At 37.8% G+C, this 24453-nt stretch overlaps 1 protein-coding gene across 1 annotated transcript in view; it reads left to right on the forward strand.

The window, feature by feature from the left end:
* Window positions 1–24453, forward strand: part of thsd7aa (thrombospondin, type I, domain containing 7Aa) — a 198972-nt gene that overhangs the window by 81417 nt on the left and 93102 nt on the right. Inside the window, exons 2-5 of the mRNA XM_028461403.1 lie at window positions 4673–5879; window positions 11934–12182; window positions 16162–16343; window positions 21679–21834. Of these exons, the coding sequence (XP_028317204.1) occupies window positions 4673–5879; window positions 11934–12182; window positions 16162–16343; window positions 21679–21834 (1794 nt within the window). The remainder of the gene's footprint in view (window positions 1–4672; window positions 5880–11933; window positions 12183–16161; window positions 16344–21678; window positions 21835–24453) is intronic.

Consider the following 24453-nt stretch of genomic DNA (forward strand, 5'->3'; position numbering starts at 1 on the left):
AATGCACAAAAATACAGAATAACACAGGAAACAAATACAAAGGCAACACAACACAAATACAAAAAATAACTCAAGAGACACTAAAAACTAGCAAAATGAGAGAAAATATACCAAATTACAACATAAATACAAAAATACTCCAAAAAACACGACAGAAAAATACAAAAAAAAAAAAAAACCTAAAAATGTATTTAAAAAAATATTAATATTAAACAAAATGAAAAACCCCACAAAACAAAATTAAACACACATAATGAGAGAAAAAATTACAAAAATACAACAAAAATACACAAAAGAAATCCAATTTTTATTTTTTATTTTTTTGCGGTAGTAATGCTCAGACTGATTATTTATTACTCTAAATGCTAACAGTAATAATGACAGTGTGGCCCTTGGATCAGACAGATAATGAAGTGTCTAGGTACTAGTTGATCCTTTCATAAAATCCAGCATTACAGCACACAGCCTTTTGTGGACACTCTAAATAACCAAATCAATGTCATAATAACTACTCCCATGACAAACAATGTGTTTTACATTAATGCTACAATCTAGCTACAGCTTTATTGTACTTGAGAAATCTCCCTCCGAGCCTTTCCCTGCCATGGAGGATGATCACTGTCAGTGAGGGATCACCCTCAGCTGTCTCATGTGTTTGGGGCAGTTTCCTGCCATTCTGATTGATTTGTATTGATTCGAGCTCCTGCAGCTGAGTTAATTCAGACAGCTGCTTCAGCGACTGACATTTTCATTGCTGTATCTCAGCTTTATTGACTCAATTTTTTAGGTATGCTTTGACAAAGCCTTTGAGCTCACGCTTCATTGTAAAAGAAAATTATTAGGTTGATGGACAGTTCATATTTTCTTTTCAACGTGTATTTGAATCTGTGTTTTCGCTGCTGTATACCATACCTTATTGATAGGTTTCCTACCAATAACTAAAATAAAGTGTCAGGTGCACATATTGAAAATTGGGATTCATCCTAGAACCAAGGAAATAAAGAATGATAGCGTGATACACAAAAGACAATTTTCAGTTGACTTGTAGAACATCTTTTGATTCATTGTTTGAAAATAATTATCATATATTGTGTTATCCTTGCTCTTCCATCTCCGTCTTTTGGACAAAAGTATTTCCTATTTATCTACATAACATCTATCCACCCATATTCAGCACACCAGTGTATGTTATACTGCAACTGTTTTACCTGCCTCATTAAATGTCTACCTTTATACTGTCAGGTTCTCCAACCTTTAGCTCATCAGCAAATGTTTATGTTGACACAGATACACTTTTTCCAGGCCAACAGTCCTTTTACAGTAACATTGTGTTGTTTTACTTGATTTAATAGACGATTTTCATTAGTTGATTATAGGGGTGTGTATTGCCTGGCATCTGGTGATACGATTCGTATCCCGATGCATTGGTTACAATACAATACAATATATCCCGAAGTATAAGGCAATTATTGCGATTTTTTTTAAATATATGACTTAAGACCTTCATGAGAACATTATGGTTGAAAGATATTTCATTGCCATATTTTACACTCAAAACATTGGCGTTAACATGCCATGTGCCAACAACTCTGCCTGTGGCTTTTAAACCAACTTTGACTTTAGTGCAACTTAACTGAGGTATATGCCTAGAACAACAAATAAATGCAGAAAGTTAGTACTTTATTTTTAGATTTTATTGAAAAAACACAAGCTGGTCAAAATGCCCAGGTTTCAGTGCACTTCTTCGTGCAGTTGCAATGTCTCCTGCAGTGCAAAATACTTTCCTAGTTAAATAATGGTAAAAAAAAATAAATAAAAATATGATATGATGCTTTTTGAATCGATGCCATGTAATATGGCGACTTATCGCCAAATCGATTTTTTTCAACACCCCTAGTTGGTAATGTGTTAAACTGATTAATTGTCCATTATTTAAGAAATTACTTTGATTAGGTCTAAATAGACCCACCGCCCACCCTCTTTGAAATAATAATAAAATAGACACCCTTCAATAACATGTATAAATGTTAGCAATGTATTATTAATCATTACAGTTAACAGTTAAAAATGAGCCAAATGCATTAGAACCAAAACTATATTCATAATTTTTAGCCTAATGTTTGCAGTCTGTTATTTTTTAACCTAAATCTTGATCTCTATGCATCAGTTATTAACCAGCTGTGTGTGTTCATGGTAAACTTTAGTAAAACCACTTTTTTCTGCTGAAAACAAATGTATTTGGTATGAAGTAGTGTTGTTGATTGATTCTTGTCCAACTCTTGACATTTCAATCAAAGTATTTCAATTTGGCAAAATTGTTGTAAAACTGTAAGAGTGACTCCCCTCTATGGTTTGACATCTGGATATTACAATTAAATTTTGCTATTGGCCCCGCAGATTCTATGAAAACTAGCATCTGTCTGCTAACTGACGGGGGCTGCTTTAAGAGAGAAACTGGGCGTGGCTTCGCTGCTCCAGGAGAGCCCAGTTGTGATAACCTTGCCGGCAAGATGGATTCTCCTGGTTCACAAACACCAGAATCCATTTTGTGCTCTTCCCGCCTTTGCCTTTCGAATCTGAACCGGTTTGAACCAATCATGAGGTAGTGTTGTGGTTTAGGTCGGGATATCATGGTGTGACGAAGGCAGACGCGCCGAAGCAAAACTGGCGCATGCGCAGTTGCGGGGAGAGAAACTAGCTGGTCTACCGCTATTAGCATAGCTCCAAATCAAAATAGAAAGATACTCGTGTTGCAAAAATGGCAAAAGTCACTCAACGACATAATGATCGCAGCATTACTATCCCAAAAGAAAGTTTTCACCTGCGGATCCTTGTTGTTGTTGTAGCAGTGTCTCTGTGGCGCATGCCGATGATCACACCATCATTTATTAATAATAAACATTCACAACGGTCACTCACACAGTCATACCGGTGGTGATGAGCTACAATGTAGCCACAGCTGCCCTGGCACAGACTGACAGAAGCATGGCTGCCATTTCACACCGACGGCCCCTCTGACCACCACCAACATGTATGCACAATTCATACCCACTCATACAAGGCTATGTGGGTAAGGTGCCTTGCCGAAGGACACAACGACAATGACTCGGATAGAGCGAGATTCGAGCCCCCAACCCTTCGGTTACTGGACGACCCACTCTACCACTGAGTCACGGTTGTTACCGTGTGATTGGCTAAAACAAATCATGGTGGACAGGCTCTTCGCCCAATCAGCTTCAAGCATTCTGTTCATGTCCCTCCCTGGTTCCAAAAGGATTCGCCAGACACAGACCCAGATTGATGTGGAGAACTCGAGATAGAGGGAGGGGCTACACATCAATCTGGCGCTTGCCAGGTTACAGTTGTGACAATGACAAGAAAGATATTTATCACCAGAACCAGAACCCATATCCCCTAACAGAACCCTGAATGAGGTGTTCGTAAAGGATGCAAGTACACACAATTATTGCCAATTGAAAAAGACTGTTTGAAAGTCATGCCAGCTGAAAAGTAAATCTATCATTTGTGTAATAGGTTTCCTCATGGGATTGTCATTTCCTGGAGCCCCGTCCATAACCAAGGAACTTTTTTTAATTCCAGCCATAGACGCACATCAGCCAAAACCTTGAGGTTTAGTTATTATTTAAAATTATTATTGTTTCTTGGCCCCAATGATAGAATGGGATTTTCCCCCTTGGCAAAATATATCTGCTCTTTTGGAATTGTCAGTAAACATTTATTATTAGCCATGCTTACAAGAGATGCTGGAAGTAAGAGCTTAGAGGCTTGGTGGCAGGTTTTTATTTCTAAAAATGTGTGTATATCTGTTTGCTGGTATGGAACTCTAGGAGAAGCTAACGACTAAAACTATATATATATATATATATATATATATATATATATATATATATATATATATATATATATATATATATAAAAGCAACTAAATAAAGTTTTTTAAAAACAATATTAAAACAAAAAATACAGTGGCCAAAAGCAGATGTGCAAGTAGAAAAGAACAAAGATAACATTAGGTTACAGAAATTAAATTGTCTGTAATGTTTGTGAGTAAAAGAATATCTCAGTTTTTTGTTTTTTTCTTTAGAGGCAATAACAAAGTAATCATTGAATTGTGCTTATCCACTATAGAAAACACTGAAGGAGACTGAGAGCACACAGTGATACTGAAATTAAAAACAACAATCAGTCTGGTTAGACTAATTAAAATGGACATTTTAGTGAAAGAATTAACCCATGCGGAAATGTCAAAGCTCCTTATGATGGAAAATAATTGTCTCTTTTTTAATTGATTCTAACATTGAACGAGACCTTTTCTTTTGTCATGTTGGGAAAAAGAGTTTGGAAGAAAAATGATTTAAAAGCCTGCATTTTTCTTTTTTTATTGAAATCTAATTATATCTTTCCAGTAAATTGCTCTATAATTATCATTGTGATGATAATGGCACCACCTAAAGTTTAAACAGAGTGCATGTAGGTTATAATACATTAAATAACTTTTTTGTGCATGATTTTGTCTGGTAGAAAACAAAATATTTATTTCTGTTTTATCCATCCTGTCTTTAAAAAAACAAAAAAACAATGTTGATCAAGATAATTTAAACACATTCAATTCGCAAATTCCTGACTGCATTTCATATGCTATTCTTTTCAGGTCCTTGGGGTCGTTGCATGGGAAGCGAATGTGGTCCTGGAGGGAGCCAGAGCCGAGCAGTCTGGTGTGCTCACTCCGAAGGCTGGACGACTCTGCACACTAACTGTGACCAAGCAGAACGACCTGACAACCAGCAGAGCTGTTTCAGGGTGTGTGACTGGCACAAAGACCTGTACGATTGGCAGCTGGGTGCTTGGAACCAGTGCTTCCCAGTGTCCATGCGCAGTGCTGGCGTGCAGAGGCCTGCGGTGTGCACTCGGGGGGAAGAGGGTATCCAGACCCGTGAAGTTGGCTGTGTTCAGAAAGTCAATGGCGAGCCTGCAGAAGATGCGATTTGTGAATACTTTGAGCCAAAGCCACGGCTAGAGCAGGCCTGTCTCATTCCTTGCCCTCAGGACTGTGTTGTGTCTGAATTCAGTCCCTGGACTCTATGCTCAAAAACCTGCGGCATAGGCTTGCAGAATCGGATCCGCTTTGTTCTGGCTCCTCCCCTGTTCGGTGGGGCAGCTTGTCCAAATCTGACTGAGTTCCAGACTTGCCAACCTGGTGTCTGTGAAGGGGTGGAAAGCCTTTACAGCCTTCGAGTCGGACCCTGGGGTCTTTGTTCTATCCCAGTGTCAAGACAAACCAGACAAGCTGACAAACCACGCAGAGAAAGTGAAAGACAACCTAGAGAGAGTGGAAGACGTTCCAAAGACAGTGACAAACACGAAAAGGAGGGAGACAAACAGTCAAAAGAGTCAGATAAACAGTCTCGACAGGGGGACAAACCAGCCAGAGGAGCTGAGAAACAGTCAAAAAGTGGAGACAAACAAAGCAGAGAGGATGACAAACAGCTGAAAGAAGGAGACAAATGGTCCAAAGATGATGAGAAATCTTCCAAAGACAGGGATAAGATGCCCACTAACCGTAGGAAATTAGCACGGGCAAACAGAAAATCAGATCGGCCGTCTTGGCAGGCGGATCGACCCAACAGGCAGAGAAAAGCAGAAAAAAAGGAGAAAAGGGAGAAAATGAGAGGAAAACTCAAGGCCAAGATTAGAGATAAGCTCAAAACTAAAGACCCTGAGACTAGAGAGCTCATAAAAAAAAAGAGAAACAGGAACCGTCAGAATCGCCCAGGAGGAAAGTTCTGGGACCTGCAAGTTGGATATCAGACCAGAGAGGTGGTGTGTGTGCATAAGAACGGGAATGTGGACGCTCTCAGGTAAGAATCATCCTGTGTTTATGTGACCACTCATCACTCATGGCCCAGTCGTGTTTCCAAATTCCATTTGATGCTTTTATCACAATTTCTCTCATCTGATAAATACATACATACAGTACATGGTAGGCTTCATCGATCACATAGATATATTTTCACTTCATTCTTATCAGCAATTGAAGGTATCGTGGAGGAAAGTGAGATCACGAGGAGAGGAACAAACTAGAACAAAAATGGTATCAAGTGAATCCCTGTCCTCTTTTTCTGGTAAAGAAACACAACACACTATATTGCATCAGTCCACATCCCACAATGCAATTCGTGAAACCTTTATGATAATGTCAATAAGAGGGTGTTTTAAGTGGAGATGAAAATGTACTTCTGAGCGACAAGCCCAGCCACGCCACGAACATAATTATTTTTCCCACTGGAAATTCTACCAACATCTTGTTCAGATGATCAGATTATAGAGGTTAGTACTAGTACTAGTAGCTAAAAAAAAAAAGTTACAAAAGACCTGTGGCTGTCAATCATCATCATATATGACGTCAAATCCTGTTTTTCAACCTCAAATAACTTATTTAAAACAAACTTCACAGAAAAATGAGCACTTGAACACAATGTGATAATAACTAATGATCACAGCAGAGTTTAGGTTTGGAAAAAAAATTATGTGACGAGTATTTTAACTTTACACTTTGACCCACATCCCATCCGTTAAAATTGAGGAGGCGGGGTTTATGACCTGTACTGCAGCCAGTCAGCAGGGGGAGCTCTAAAAAAAAGCTTTACTTCCCTGTGAGCATCGTCCAATCTTTTTACAGTTGTTTCTGAGCAAAATGTTGTAGTCGGACAAAGGGGTACTTGGATTTAGAATTAAGAGAAAGGGGGTACTTTAGTCAAAAAAGTTTGAGAATCACTAGTCTAGATGACTGGGTCAGAACATCTCCAAAACTGCAACTCTGCCTGGTTTTACAGTCCTGATTTTGATTGATGTGTTATTTGAATTAATTACCAAAAACTTGATAGTTTCCATTTCTAAGTTTAGTTTCTATGACTATCTGACAATGTGGATGTTTTTTTTCCAGTGAGGTCAATGTCCAATGTGGCGTCTGAGAGTTGCACTCTTAGTAAAAGATGAATGGCCTCATTCTGTCTGTGTGCTTACTCCACTCTGAAAGAGGCCACTGAGCACTGTCAATTACATCCTAAAATACCAAGGCTCTTCTTGGATGTTTGCTTTTCTTGCCTGGGAGGATGCCTGGAGTCCTTGTTCATACTTCAAGCAAATGCCAATCCTCCCATAGCATTCAAGTTGAATATAATACGTGCGCGATGCACATCCAGATTAATCTATGCTATGGAATAACTGCAAAGAAGAGAGCTAGTATTCCTTTTCCTTACGGCTGGAACCTTCAGAAAGGCTTAGATTGTGATGGATCATGCAAAACTCAAACACACACAGCTGCACCCTGCATGCACACATTTGTGACTTTACACTAAGCATCACAACAGCAGCCTGGGGATGAGGACAATGTTCAGCAATCTCACAATATGTAAGATCATTGTCTCCTAAAAACATTGATTATTCAATGGCCGCTTGACGATTCAAATTGTCACTCTACCTTTGTTACTTTTTTTTCATCTTGTCCGCACATGATGTCGAAAGTCAACACTATACATAGTGCAATCTTTTCTTTTATTATTGCAATAGAATAAACATTTTTTTAATGGCATAATTGTGACCATCACCAGACCTCCCTAAGAAAGGGTGAGAAAAACTTTAATAAAGGGAGGATATAAAAAGAGAGGGCAGTGTTTACACCTCAGTGAGGGGGAAGAGAACAGGGAGTCAGGGTGGGACAATGGAGGGGTGGGGAAGAGTAGACTATTTTAAGGTGGGAGTGAAAAGTGGTGTTATTGTGTTGCGAAATCAGTTAAGCAAGTCTGGTGACATGAAGCGGGTGACACAGCACCATTACTAAAGCTTCACACTCAAACATTTAATTTTTTTTATCAGACAAAGACATCGTGTAGGCCTCATAGATCAGTAATCAAAGACTATTTGCTCAAAAAAATATAGAAATGGTTAAAATTGTCACTCCAAAGTTTATTTTCACCTCTATTATAAACACTCTCTTGTTGACTTTGTTGGAAAAGTACATTGCAATGCATTGTGGGACGTGGTCCACGTAATGTAGAGTCCTATAAACAGATATATATATATATATATATATATATATATATATATATATATATATATATAATATTCTCCAACAGATTTAAATGATTTGATTTCAAATTTTGAATGGGAGATAGATAGAAATAGATATTTAATGCTTCTTATCTACTAAAATTGAATAATTTGAATTGATTTAAAATTATTAATGATAGTATTATTCCTACACATTTCAATTTAAATCAATCTTGTTTAGGATTCTTTCACTTTAAATTTAGGAAATTAATACAAATCTAACCCTTATTTTCTTCACCCTGTTGTCATTTAATATGATGTAACCAATGTGATCAATAACGCATCAGCAAAGACATTTCAGTCCCTCATGGTTTGCTAAAAGTCTACTGTGATTATTTTGTCTCTGACAACCAAAAAAGGCTTTTAGTGGAAATCTGCCGAGAAAAATGAAAAGGAAAACTCAAAAGAAAGCCAAATATAAATGAAAGCAGTAAGCCAGTATACACATTGGCTTCTGCATCTTGACACACAAAGTAAAACAAGTGTCTTTCATCTCCATAGTAAACAACTTCAAACAAGTCAGCAAACAGCTGTAAATACACATGCTGTAACTGTGTTTGTAAAGATCAGCTTTCAAATGCTGGTTTGTCACAATTGGCTAGCTCACACAAAAGCTCTAGTACTCACTGCTGTATCTTTAATATGAACTTTATATATGCGTTATCCCTGCATGCACTCTTCTTCTTTAGCTCTACGTAATCCAGCCTTTGATTGAAAAGGCACTATACATTTAAAGCAGTACAGGCCTCAGCTTTCTACTGTTTTCCTCCGTCATTCTTTCACTGCATAATCAGCTTTGTGTGGGCATTAACCTCCTAAATAACAGTCAACTCAAGAGATTATGAAGCAACCAATACGTCCGACACATGCCCTCTGCATGATAAAAAAAAAAAAAAACTAATAATAATGGAATAATCAGAACCATAATTGGAATATACAATACAAAGAAATATAGAATAATATCTACATTGTATCAAAATCTATTGGAGACAAGAGGGAATACAACTTCATATGTTAAACGTAAATGGGAGGGAGAGCTGGGGGTGAATATCTCTGAAGATGAATGGCTAGACATTTGGAGAACACAACAGTCAAGCACATCATCACGTGCATGGAGGCTATTTTGTTGGAAGAATATAATTAGATTTTTTATCACACCTAAAATCCAACACAAATACCTGTCAGTACCACAACCATGTTGGAGAAAGTGCGGGGCAACAAATGTAGACCATTCTCATGTCTTTTGGCTTTGCCCTAAAATTGTAAAATTTTGGGAGGATGTTCATTTGTTTATTGTCAGAATTCTGAACTATGACATACCCAACTCATGTGTATTACTGTACTTTGGCAGAATGACAGGAAATGTGTTAAAAGAGGACAGATATTTGTTTAAAATTTTGTTAGCAGCTTGTAAAAAAGCAATTACGAGAAAATGGTACAAACCAGACCCTCCAACACAAGATGACTGGCTCAAAATGGTGAAAGAGATTCACATCATGGAGCTTTTGACCCATAAGTTAAGAACCCAAGAAGAAAAATGTCTGGAAAAATGGGAGAAATGGACTGTACACACATCGACAGGATAAAGACTATCACACTGACACTAACATCAGATCAAACTGTAGAGACACGGCAATGCAACATGTTCTTTTTTTGTTTGCTTTTGCTTTTTTTTGTGTTTTTCACTTTTGTATGTAAAAAAGGAAATAAAAAATAAAGTATATATAAAAAAAAAAAAAAAAAAAAAAAAAACTAGTTGGACCAACTTAAATGAATAATTTTAATTTGTAACACCTAAATGAATTTAGTTAGATTAACACAATTGATTAACAGACACACATAAAAAGATGACCACAATTGATTGAAGTGACATTGACTTCATAATTCAATTGTTCTCAAATCCATGTTTGCTTTAGTACATCTTAAAAATGAAGACAAGTAATCTCAAAGTTTTTAGTTCTTCCATCACAATAAAAATAGAAATCTCGTCATAATCTATTTCTACCAATCATGATAATATTTGATATTTTCATTTCATTTCATTTATTTATTCATTTATTTTCTTAATGAATATTCAGTCCGAACAAGCTGATCAGTCCAAACATCTGAAGTTAAAAAAAAGCAGCTTTAAAACCTAATTATATTTTTTCCCCCTAATTTGATGTGGCTGCTCTGTCAGGTCCTATAACTTTGCTCTGATCAGTCCATGAAAAATAAGAAGATTTGGACAGAAACCGTCCTATGAATCTGCCATTGATCTGAGTTAATACAGCTTCACAGTCTGTCAATCAGTCTGCACCGTTTGAAGATGATCTACTGATCATCATCCAGCAGGTCTGAGCACTGAGCTGTGCTGTGTCACACACACTCTCATATGTGAACATTGCGCCACCACTGCATAAATTACCCATCTGATCAGCTGATTGTGGCCTGACTTTAACGCGACACAAGAGTTTGACGGTCAAAACATGGAGAGAAGGACACAGAATCTCACTGGAGCTGTGTGTCTGAAGCGACATCCATGGAGGTCCGCGCACAGCGACCCTCTGGCTCTGCAGCGCAGCGGACACACGTACCGGACTCCACACGGGCTTCAGGCATCCAGCTGTTCTCTTCCTCACACGCACTTTATTTTCTTATTCAGTGGATGTTAATATTGACTATTGTTTTAATTGAATTATTTTCTTATACTAGAAAGATTAACTGGAACCCATTTCTCCATCTCCGCTGTGCTTTGTATAAACATTTACTGCAGCAATGATCTCTGCGTGTGTGTTTGCACTTGTTTCTCAGTTGTACTATTTTCCGTGCTAAAACAATCACCTCAAACAGTTCCAGATTTGATAAATTGCATTACGCCCACTGAATTAATTTATTTGCATGTCCTCCTCCCATTTTCTTTGCTCCTCTTGTGTCAAACAATCTGATTGGTCAAAGCATTGCTGAAAAACACCCATGTGTAACGGCATTAAAGAGGTGCACAGCAAAAACATGAATAAAAATGGATGTTTATTTCAAGCCAAATTGCACATACTTTTTTCCAAACTTCTGGAAATTTTTGGCACAGTTGTGGCAAAGTGGGCTCCTGCCTGAACTTTTTTGTATCTTTGGCCTATTTTGACTATTATCACCAAACTTGCTGCAGTTGATGTTCATACATTAAATAAAGCATGCTTTTTTACCCTTCCCTATTGAAAATTGGCTTTATATTTGATATAAATCAGTACTTTTTTGGGGTGGACTACAGATTTCTGTATTTAAAACATGATTTATTGTCACTCATATATTTCCACAATGTGACATCATCTGTAACCACTAAGGGTTGTACTTCAATCTGAACAGAAATTAGCCATGTAGGTCATGTAGAAGCTTAGAAAAACATTATTTGTGGTTTTTGAAGAAAAGTTGCGAATCAATTTCATGTCGCACTTTTTTGGACACTCAAAGTTGCTTTACAGATTTAAGGGATTATTCTTTCATTCCAAACTTAGTGGTGGTAAACTACAATTGTAGCCACAGCTGCCCAGGGGCAGACTAAGGTACAGTCTGCCTTCACTAAAGCAGAAATCAAAATGAATCTCACTCAGAATTTTGTGTTACTTTAACTGCTGTGACACAAGTTTTGATGTTGGACCAAGAGGACATCTTGACTAATAATTAAGGACTCAAGGTAGAGAATAAACACACACAATTAGCAAGATTACTTTTGTAAATTAATCCAACACCATCTCATTACTTCAGACCACTTCCATACTGTGGGAATAGAATAATTTGTGACTTCTCCTACTCATTATCTTTTGCAGTTTGTGCTCCAAGGAGACTCTGCCGGTGACCTTCCAGGCCTGTGTGATGGTCAAAGACTGTGAAGTAACAGAATGGTCTGAATGGTCAGACTGCTCTAAGGACTGCTATGATTCCAACGGGCCAAAGGGCGAACGAACCCGCACCAGAAAAGTCAGTCAGTTCCCGATAGCTGGAGGAGAAGATTGTCCAGAGCTGGAAGAAAAAGAGCCGTGCAGCCCTCAGGGAGACACAGTGCCACCTTGCATAGTGTAAGTACTGGACAAGAATACCAATGTTGACAGTTTGAAAGAAAGTTTCCTTTCCTGTGAAAATTACAGTAACAACTAATGTTGTATTCTCAAGACCACATAATCTGAGACCAAGACTTGCCTGAGACCAGAATGTTTCGAGTAGAGGTGTGTGGGTCAATCTAAAATATCGATAGTATCAATATTAACACTAGCATCAAGCTTGAGTGACACCAGTGTAAAGAGATTGACCCTCTTTGTTTTTCTCTCTTGCTGTGTGTGTGTAAGGGTTGCTGCTCAAGTTCAAGCTGTATAAAAGGCTGTAAAATACATTGGTTAAACTACAATATGAAAAATCATGTGAAACAAAACACAGAGCTACAGAAACAGAGAAAGCAGCAGAAACGTCCCTCATTCCCTTTTTTTTTTGACAGACTAGAATATCCAAGTCTTTGTCATCAGTTAATATTTACTTGAAAATAATACTTGTCATATGTTACTTAGCATAATTTATGAGGTTACACTCAGCACATCTTGCAGCAGTTTCACATCTTTCAGTAACACCTTTTGAAAGCCCAGACTGTCCATGCAAGAAAAATATGTTTTATTAAATCAGTTTTAATCTTTTTTTTTTTTTAAATAAAGTGGCTATTTAAATGTTGACATTAAACGGATAAAAAAAAAAAATCGGTCACACTTTATTCAAAGTTTTATACATAATTCTGACATTACGATGTCATTATCATGAATAAGGTGTCATGAAGGCTGTCATTAAGTGTTGTTTGCTAAATTATGACACCTTTGGATCTATGTCAGCATTGTTTGGCTTAAGTGGAGGAATCTTGGGGTTGAGGTAATGAACGAATCTTAATGTAAGCCTTCATGACACCTTATTCATGCGAATGAGTCTTGACAGGGGCCATGTCATAACCTAAGATTCTTACTGTCCATTATACAGTAATCAATCAATCAATCAATCAATCAATCAATCTTTATTTGTATAGCGCCAAATCATAACCAATGGTATCTCAAGGCACTTTACAGTAGAGCAGTCTTAAGGACGGACTCTTCATTTTATGGATACACACATATGCATATATACGTATATACACATACATATGTATCCCACACCCACACAGTAACTGCAGCTATTATGTAAAGGATATACAAAAATTATACAAAATCAGGTAGTGTCTGCATTTATTTGATGTTGATGAATAATTATCGATTAACTGTCAGAAAACAATTTTTAATATTTTGGCTTTTTTTGTGTAATAGAAAACATACTAGCTCGAACAAAGTTTCACTGATATTGCCAATATCATATTCTTTATGTCATATTTATTATGGATGGGCAATATGGACTAAAAATAATGATCCCGATAATTTCTGATATTTATCACGATAACGATAAACATCACGATAAATAAAAAATATAAATAAATAAAATAATTTCCAACAGAATGTGTAAACAGGTTCCTTACAAACACAAATAAATCTGAATACATCAACACTAGACACATTAAAAAAGGCTACAATAGCTGCTGACTCAGAGTTCATGAGCTGATATTTTATGGAATATATTAGTGCATGTGGATCACTATTAGAGTTATTGTAAGTAATTCATTCATTTCCTCACTTAAAATGAAATTATTTTCTAAAAAAAAAAAAAAGCACAGTTCCCAGTTCATAATCGTTGCTACAGGTTCATCTCTGTTCCCGTGTTTGTGGAACTTTGGGTGGATCTGACGGAGGAACTTGGACTGGTTCACTTTGTTGGATGGTTATCTGGTTTTAACCAAATAGTGTCCATGATGTACCGCAGCACCGTAGCTTCAGGTAGCCGTGACGTCGTCTGTGGGTGTGAGAGGGTTGAGGGGCGGAAGCGGCGGTGCGCGGAGGCTTCGCTACGGAGCTGCCGTGCACAGCGTTCCGCTCCCAGAGAATAATAAGTTGACAACAAACAGGGGTAGTTTTGACCTGCGGAACAAGGTTTTTAGGGGCATTCTTGGCTAAATTGAGGGACTAATGGCCCGTGACCCTGGGTAATTTCCAACATGGGAATTTATCGTTTATGTCGTGGGATGACATATTCTTACCGGTGAGAATATTTTTGACGATAAATCATAAACGATAAAATATCGCACATTCCTAATATTTATTCCATTAAAAACCTGCTTTCGTGCATGTGTCTGCTTGAGGCTAGTGAGGAATTGCTGTGGTTGGACGTCCCCATCTGGACAGCTTCAAACCTAACCATGCTCACAGATCCCAGGGGCCTCATTGTGGAGCAGCAGAACTGAAAGAGAGACAAACCTGATTCATTAATATGTAGCTTTTCATTGGCAACCTCAAATACGTTACATTATCAACCAAGACAGGGTCCCAGGGTTATATCTTTTGACCTCAGGGTGGATCCCACAATGCATGATTGCAGATACAGACCGCTGTGGACTCAATGTGCAGAGCTGGAGCCACTTGAATGGCTGTTGCAATTAGAGGCCTGCTGAAAACCCATCTTAGAGAGCTCTCAGAGGACACCATTGTTAAATCACACAACCCGAGGCACATTGGAGGAGAAATCTGGGGTCAATAGTGGAATAAGTCTTACAACAATACAGGGGAGATGCTTGCCCTAGCCCAGGTCAGTGACCTGATGCTGCTTAGCGTGTGTGAAAAACCATTCATGCTGTCAGTGCTGTCAAAACACACTGTCGACAAAACAAGGGTTTGAGGATCAGACCAAAAAGGAGGAAAAATAGATGTTGAAAATATTCTTTGTAAGTCCCAAAAGGAATCTTTTATTGATGTACTCTAAACTTGATACAACTGGACTGTGTATCATGTTATCAGTTTATTCAAAAGAAGCACAATGTTGTGCTTTAATATCAAGGAATATGCCACAAACATATTGATAGACTGTATGTTATATATAAAAAGAGCAGAATCTGGTTCTGCTATAATCCCTCCCACTTCATTTGATAGTACTAGTAGACTTAAATATGTTACTAGTAAAAACTCAAACATTTACTAATGGTAAGCTACTAGTAGCACTAAATTGTCTACTAGTAAATTGTCTTTCTTTACTTCTATGGTGTAAAGAAACACAAACTGTGTACAGTCAATATCTCACTGGTAGTACTAGTAGACTGTTTCTAGTTAGAACTAGTACAGCCAAAAGATTCACTAGATGTAATAATAGACAATGAAGTGGGAGGGATTGTAACCAAATCCAGCTCCCTGATTGGTTGTAATATTTTCAAAAGCCAATAGCAAGCCTGAATATAATTTTCCCGTTTTAGCGTATGAGGCTTACCAGTAGTGCTAGTGAACATTTTTGCTTCACTAGTAAAGTGTACTCGTGCACTAGTAAACCAAATTTATTCCAAATTTGAGTACTAGTAAAGCTTTACTGTGGTTGATAATGCTGATAATAAATTTATGCTCAAACACCTTTTCATACAACCAGCAACTATTCTGGAGACAGAGGTCAGAGGATGCAGATTAATTTTTAATGTAACACAATCTGGTTTTTCATTGTTTCTAATCTGCGTGTCAGACTGTTTGTATGTCTCTGTCCTAAAGCTGGGGTATGTAAGTTTTTTTTTTTGCTTTTGTTTGGTCAAAAATCCATAATCATCTTTGAGCATATTGTAATCCAAAGTGTTCTGAGTGACAGTGAATCTATTTTCCTTCTACTGGCACTGTAGTTTATAAATTCAGGAGCGTGACGCTATACTTTAGCCAATCAGAGATCTTTCTACCAACAAGGCAATCCCATGCGCTGTTTTAAGCATTACTATTGGCTGCTCAAGCTGCTCGTCAAAAGTCGATGCACGTTCTGGATCTGAGAATAGGGACAGTCCCATGGCATTATATTCCAGCTGAACTCTCTAATACCTCACGATTCTACATACCCCAGCTTTAACTTCATTGTTTATTGTAGTGATTTAAAGTGATTAAAGTACTGTAAACATCCTCATCCCCTCTCTGTCCTCAGTTACAGCTGGAAAACAACAGAGTGGACAGAGTGCAGGGTGGACGTATTGCTGAGTCAGCAAGACCGTCGGCGTGGAAACCAGACGGGGCTGTGTGGAGGTGGGACTCAGACTCGAGAAGCATACTGTGTGCAGGCCACCACTGATAACCCACCCAACCTCAGCTCACTCAGGAGCAAAGAAGGTATGTCCCACAATGCTTTGCTTTTCACTGTTTCCATCTGAGTGTAACAAAGGTCATACGGACTTTTCACCTCTAACAATCAGTATATTTGGGTTGAATATAATAATTCTAATCATTTCAATGCAAATTATCGCAGAAAAAAAAAAACAACTACAGATTATAAGATTTCCTGTACATGTATAAGCTTTGATTTGTTAATTATTCAAAACCATATTGGGCCAAAGAATCCAAAATGAATAAAAGAGGTAAATTAGTGCTATTTTGTTACTTTAAAGAGTACCGTAATTTCTGGACTATTGAGCTCACCTAAATTATAAGCCACACTCACTAAAAAATACATATTTACCGGTATATATTATATCTATCTATATGCTGCAGGTGTCTATATTGAAACTTAACATACGTATTTACACAGGCTGTTGTAGTTGAATGAAAGACACTACCTGTAACATGGCTTGTTTAAAAAGATACTGCTGCCTACCAAAAAAAGTCATTTATTGCTACTGCGCACTCAAACCACTGAAGTCGTTTTCTTCGGCGTCGCCCTAGATGTCATTTTCCTCTCGAGAAACGGTGGAAACACGTTGACCGTCTGCTCTTTGTATGTTGATCCAGTCTTCCAGATCATTTGTTCCAGCTTTTCTTGTCTTTTTGCATTGAGTCAGTTCTTCTCCACCTTGGATACGGTCAATATTTATATGTGAAGTAGGATCCACTGCCACACTGTCCTCCACTGTCCGCCTAGCGCCCAAAGAAAGCTAGAGATTACCAGCTGACCCCCACCACCCTGAAAAGGAGCAAACGGGTCGGAAAAATGATGGAATTATGATTCGCCTTAAACACTGAGTATTTTAATTTAAAAATTAACCATGTGCACTACCTCCGTGTCTTTGTTGAATTTATGAAGCGCAGCTCTGGCTTCCGGCAAAAATAGAAGGGCTATGTATCTGTTACAGAGGGCTTTGGCACATTGGTGGAAATTGGCACATTGACTTTAATGGAAATCCATCAGCTCCATTGCGGTTCCGCAGCAGGGCGTCCAGGGCGTTACTGGAGGAGACACACAAAAACCTGAAGAAGAGTCATGGATTGGATCATTTTTCAGATCAGCAGAAAAAAAGAAATAAAAGACCAGACAAATAACTTTGCTCTCCATTTATTTTGTAGAACACTTAATGCAACATTTTTCTGCTCATTTAATACAAACATTTAATTTGAGGTGTCAATCCAATGCTTAAATAAAATTTTGAATCATATAAAAACAAATTAAAGTGCAATACAAGGCATGACACCTTCATCCTTTAAACAGATAAGTGTATGGGAAAAAAATTAAGGCATGACACCTTATTTTTTTAAACATGGAGAGTGAATTAAAAACTAGCCTATGCCCACATCATGAAAGAATGAAAGAAGAAAAAGAAAGCAGATCTGAGTTATCATTTCAAATTCTTCCAATAGTCAAGGATGGCCATCTGGACTAGAGCCGATATTAATTTAATAAGAGCCTAAAAGACATGGATAGACGGAGGCATAAACATGACAACATTCACACGGACTTATCACGCACACATGCACGCACACAGAGATGTTCCTTTCTCTCTCTCTCTCCCTCCCTGTGTGTGTGTGTGTGTGTGTCTCTTCTCTCACACAGTCACACACAGATTACAACCAGGAACCCAAACCACACATGAGCGGGTACGCTCGCTGTCAGTCCCGCGCGTGCGCACACACACATACACACGGATGTCGCATAGGCTTTATTGGGGCATTACTAATGATGCATGATTCATTTAAAAAAGTTTTTTTTTTTTTTTTTTTTGTCAACCAATCCACGGACCACGTGCGTGTCGAATCGTGGAGAGAGATCCGTGCGAATCACGGAACAATGATGATCCGTTGCACCACTAGTCAAAGCGAGTGCTTTAGAGTGCGCAAAGACTTCTGCCTTCTCCATTTGTTTTTTCACGACATTCAACAATGGAGCAGCAACCAGTTGTTGTGCTTTTGGTGGTTTCAATGCCCTGACTACCAACAATGTCATCTCCCATACTTCCTGTTTTTAGTCCTCGCTGAGGGCGGTTGACTTCATAGAGGACATAATTGCTCTAGACTTTTCCTGTTTGATTCGCTCTAGACTTCGCCACTCTAGGGTCTATCGTTGTGAACGCACCCTTAACTGCTCCAAGAGCCCCGCCCATAATAAAGGCATGCTTTGATTATCCAGTCTAGATGCACATGAACCAAAACCTCAGAGTTTAGTTACTCCTTAATGATATTATGTGTGAGTTTGGGATTACCAAGGTTGTAGTCTTTTTCATGCTTATGAAACTATCAAAAAAGGTCAGATACACAACAGATACAAAAAATGGTTCTGGCTAGATTTGAAAGGCAGATTAAAATGAAAACTTTTGCTTTGATTACATAATTAAGCATCTGAGGGCTTGCTCAAGATAAGACGATATAGAAAATAGATTGGCTTTTAAAGATATTATCTAAATCAGGTCATTCATATTAACAGTTAGCAGTGTCTACTCAGGCTGCTATTTCACATATTCCAGCAACCACGTATGAACTAAAGAGGGGAAGTAAAGATGCTTCTCATCACACAATAAAATGAGAATGACCTGATACGGATATGCTAATCTATGAACAGAGAGTGGAGAGGGGAGAGTTTGAGCGTTCCTGTGAATTAAAGGCACTACCAACGGCTCACATTTGAAAGTGGCCCAGTAGCACATCCATGCATATCCAGTATTGACACATTAAGTCTCGGTCCATCTGGCTGATGAGGCTAAGCTGGCGTCTGCTGCGAGAAATTATCCTGATCAGATGCTTACAATCAGCCGCATGCTTTCATGAAACAACACTGCCAGGTTTATTACCTTACTTTTCTCACTTTTCCTCACATATAGCCAAGATGCTTTTCTTGAATCTTATCACGCAGCGTAACTAAAGTGGTTGTATGTAGAAATAAGAGGACTGAGATGATGACTAGGAGATAAATTTGGAGATCCATTGTAAATTGGGAGATGTATTACACATATTTATGAGGGGAACATTTCTTACATTGATCAATTAATTGTAAAAACATGAAAAGTCGGAATTCTTTGACTAAATGCTGTTTTAAGTAATCTGAATAATCGAGTAATAGGTGCTGTTGTCTGAAAAAGATACTTTAATGTTCTCATAACTATAAATGAGTGCATCCCTTTGGGTTTCTGTGTATTTCTGAGAGACACGGATTCAAATCCGGAGGCTTTGGGAAATGAATCATCAGTTAAGAAAATGACATAAGTTTTTAAGGCATTAAAGCTTGTCTGTGTGTGTCTTTTGTAATGAATTGCCTCGTCCTCTAAGTGACGGTTTTTATAGACGCGGCCACTGACGTGAGAAACAGTTTGACTGACTCTTCATGCTCTGGTTTAGTCTCATTTTTCAGTGAATAATATCTTCTCTCTGTCCATAAATGAGTTTCCTACATTAGATGAAGATTTTATTTTATTATTGATGTTGTAGTAAATTAATACTATGGGTTAATGTTTTGTGCGTTAATGGGGTGGTGACCTTTCCACTCATCCTGTGACTATGATCAGAACATGCTGGTAAAGAGGTTCCATTAAAAGCATCGTCATGAATCATTTGTTAAGGTGGTGTAAATGCTGTTTAGAAAATAATTGTCTTCGGCAGCTTTAGGTGTCTTTAAAGATGGACAAAAATCATTTTTCCACTACTTTTTTCCTCATAATAGCAATAATTGATAGATATCAATGTACGCTTCTCAATAAAGTCTTACTCAAAAGAACATTTTAGCTCAAAGTCACAGGAACTGAAATGTTACACAGGCACTTTTATTAGTGACCCTTAACTATTGATTTAGCACAATTAATATTCTATATTATTATGTCTTATTCTATATAGTGTAAGAGAAAACTTGCACAGCCGTAAATGTTTTACTGTTGTTGCACAACTAGAAAAAACAACACAGAATTCCTTCACTACTAAACAACTTCTCTGATGGTATGTCTTTACCTATGACTGGGAAGGCAAATGTCATATTGAGTTACTGGGAGGCTTTCTTTTAAATATCTTGTTTTTAATTAGAGTGGGTTATTATTTCTTTTGTTACCCATTTTATTTTATTTTTTGCACTGGTAAACGTAAAACCTGCCGCCATCAAACGGAGACATGCTGTACAACAGCAGTTATACTACTGTGATGTCACGGATCCTCAGCTGGGGAAGAGCTGGAGTCAGATAATGAATGACAGTCGGTGTGTCGAAGCCTCCGAGGGTCCTCATTTGGCGGCTGGAATCACAGCAGTGAGAAGAAAAGACCATCTGGCCCAGTGTCTCCTGAACAAGGTCAAACTGTGCACTGATTTTCATTAATCAGGCTGTGAGGAGCTGCTCACACTTTGGAATAAGAAGAGAGAACAAAGGAGCCATTGTTCCCCTAATGTGCTAAAAGAAACACAGAAAAAGGCTTTTTTTTTTAATTGATCCTTAGATCCTTTGGATCCTTGATTTTGGCATTTACCGGTATTCCTGATCATTTTTTTGTTTCACATTTATTTGTTGTCATGTGACAACATATAAATGTCAAATTGTTTGTTTTGTTATTTAGCGCAGACATATTGATTTCCAGAAAAATAGGACTGGGCCCACATGGGGAGAATAAGACTTATTATCTGGAGCACCATGGATTTCTACAGAGCCCCTGAAGGGACACTAAACATTCTTTTTTTTTAAAAATTAAATCAAATAGTTCTATGTGCTCACATAGAAGTTTATGTGTTGAAGTAAATAGGTTTATGAAAGTTTGACAGAAGTTCATAATTACATAAGTCTACATCCATAAAGAATGGAACGCCATCGTTAAAAATGCCATGATTTGCGCCATGATTCTCAGAAGAATTTCCTCTAATAATATACCGTTGCTAACATGCCCACAAAGTTTTCATTCTCATTGTTATTCATGTTGGAAGTTTAACAAGATCTCACAGCCAACCAGAGTTGAGCTCAAGCACAACCCAAAATCATTTCAATTCTCATTTGATCTAGCACTGACCAACTGTATGTTGTGTGTGACATCTGAAGGGCACAAAGAATGTACGCTACATATCTTAAAGACAAAGCTATTAAAGTACTCGCCTGTGGTGGAGTGAGGACAATTTGCATGCGAATGAGTCCTGTAGTTACACAGAGAATGATTCATGACCCTCATGACTTTGCAGTTGTCTTACAACGGACAATTAAACCTGTCGGGATTTGGACCAAATATATGAAAGTCCTGACAAACGGGAATAATGTATTTCTTCTACTTTGTGTTTCCATAGCTTCTCGACCAGTGGACAGTGCTCTGTGTTTGGGAATTCCTCCAAACACCACCCAGCTCTGCCATATAAGCTGCCCTGTGGAATGTGAGTTATCTTCATGGAGCGCCTGGGGTCCCTGCACCTTTGAAATCTGTGAAGACCAGGTAGCCAAAAAAGGTAAGAGCTTAAAGCAGAACAAATTACATTTTTCACCTTAATAAATCCTTCTCATAGTCCCTGTGAGGGTAATACAAGTGTTTATGGGGTGATTGGGGGGTCTTTATCTCCCCCTGCTGTCTCTGGCCAGAAAATTGCACTTGCAACTTTCCCTGCCTCCAATCCGGTGGCAAGACGTACTATCTATCTATCTATCTATCTATCTATCTATCTATCTATCTATCTATCTATCTATCTATCTATCTATCTATTATCCATCCATCCATCCATCTTCCAACAAACACATCACACACATTTTCACACTTCCGTAATTTATCCCACATCATTCATTTATTTTACTTGTCTCTCTTCCTCATACTGTTCACATGGTCACATGGGACTATATGTGTGAAAGCACCCCTAGTGTCACTGTTTTTCAGTGATCGGTTGCTACCGTTTTGGGAGAGCAAAGGTGCGCATGTAGCTGTGGGGTGGGGCAAGCGGCGGGGGGTGCAGAGTTTTTACGACAGTGACGCAACCAAAAGAGACCTTTAGGGGGAGCGCTAAGCACAAGTTACTTACTTCTGCTTTAATGAGGTGACTGAAAATAGTACAATAAATAAATTTAAACTGTGCATTCTCAAGGACAGCCCTTTAGGACGAAAATGTTTTTTTTTATAACAAGTCCTTACCCAAGTGTGGTGTAATTTTGGTAAAAAAATGTTTATTTTATTTTAGGCTGCATTTACACCGGCCGTAACTGGAGTAGAGACTTCTCTAGGCAGTAAAACCGAAACCTGAAGAAGAGGTTCTCAACAATGGGTCAAAGCGAGCACTAGAGTGCACAGAAACTTCTGCCTTCTCCGTTTGTTCTTTCACAACATTCAACAATAGAGCAGCAAAAGTTTTGGTGGTTTTAAAGCCACGTTTTGCACTGTCGTCGGCTCTTCTAACCATTTGCAATGCCGTGTACTCTACGTCATTGCTGATACTTCCCATCTTTGATCCGCTCCAAGAGCAATTGTGTTCACAGTGCTCCTAATCGCTCTAGGCTTTGATTGTAAACGCTCCGAAACTGATATAAACAATTGCTGTAGAATTTGCCTATTTGATTCGTTCTAGACTTGGTTTGCGTCATCCAAACGAGGCGGACTATCCGAGCAAACGAATCGTAGTGTTTTAACCGATGTAGAATACACCCTAAGTCTTTTAGTTTTGTTTGACTTAAAATTTAGTCTAGTTTTGTTATGCTGTAACAAATTTGGTTTGTCGTGGTAGTAAAAACTCCATTGTCAACAGGCCTTTAACTTTGTGTTTAGTCAGTTAAACTAAGAATGTGCCGTATCATTCTTGTATAATAAAAAATGTCTAAGGCTTGTTAAAAATGTGCAGCACATTCACAAGTTCATGTTCTTTGTTCTGTATATTGAACAAATGACTAACAACCTGCAAGAATTAAGCTACAACACTGAGATTTTGAATTTCAGTTACAATATTTAATTGGTTTTAAAGGAAAACAATGAAGACATTGAGGATGGTTGTCATTCAGATTGGTCTGCGTCATCTTTCTCATTGTTTTTACTCGTCAGACATTTTGTTTCTAATTTATGTTGTCAGTATTTCTTAAATTTATGTTCTCATCACAAATTAGTCACAATAAAGGGTCGTCAATGAAAAGTTGTAGTTTCAGTTATCGCTGCCAAAATTAATAGAGCTTATGACAAGATCATTGTTGGTCGAACCGGAACAAAAGAGAACCAAACACTTACAAAGTATGGAACTTGAAGCTTGTTCTCATTCAGGAAACGAAATGAGCCCAGTTTAATTTCAAATGGGGTGGACCAGAATAATCCAAGCATTTACTTAATTAAATTAAAAAAATAAATAAATTTGAATACTGTATTATTCCCAGGGGGAAATCGGAAAAATTAAAAATACGTAGAATTATAAGGCCTACTATATCATTAATATGTGTACATTTCTATTTACTGAACACAGATAATCTATTTTTTGTATTAATATTTATAACATTATTTGGAGTGCATATTAATGAACATGCAGTACTCATATGTGATGTGTAACTATGCCAGATTTGTTAAAAGCCCCTTTCCATCTATAGTCCTACAACATAAATGGACATACATGAACATAAAAAAAAAAAACAGTTTTTACTGTTTCTGCTTGCCCCTGTCTCAGACCCCCACAGCAGATCAGAGAGAAGGAAGTGGTCTGGAATTTTAGCAGTTATATTGTAAAACTGAAGGCTTAGGGGCATTTAATTACAAGTCAATACAGACACTTAATTAGTTGATTCAAATTGACAAATGTGTGAACAATGACAAAATTAGCATGCCACTAAGGTTTGATTTATTATTTTGGGCAACCTCTATCACAGCGGAGGGCCAGAGGCAAAAAAAACACAGGGTGTGTGGAGTAGTTTTGTGTATTTTGTTGTAATTTTGTATATTTTTCTCTGATTTTGTGCATTTTGTAGTTTTTTTGTGTATTTGTTGTTTTTCTGTCTTTGCAGTCCTCTTGTGTATATTCATAGTCGTCATGGGTTTTTTTCACAGTCATCTTGTGCATGTTTTGAGTCGTCTTGCGTATTTTAGTTGTCAGTTTGTGTATTTTTGCAGTCTG

This window comes from Gouania willdenowi, chromosome 11 (genome assembly GCF_900634775.1).
Source record: "Gouania willdenowi chromosome 11, fGouWil2.1, whole genome shotgun sequence".
NCBI lineage: Eukaryota > Metazoa > Chordata > Actinopteri > Blenniiformes > Gobiesocidae > Gouania > Gouania willdenowi.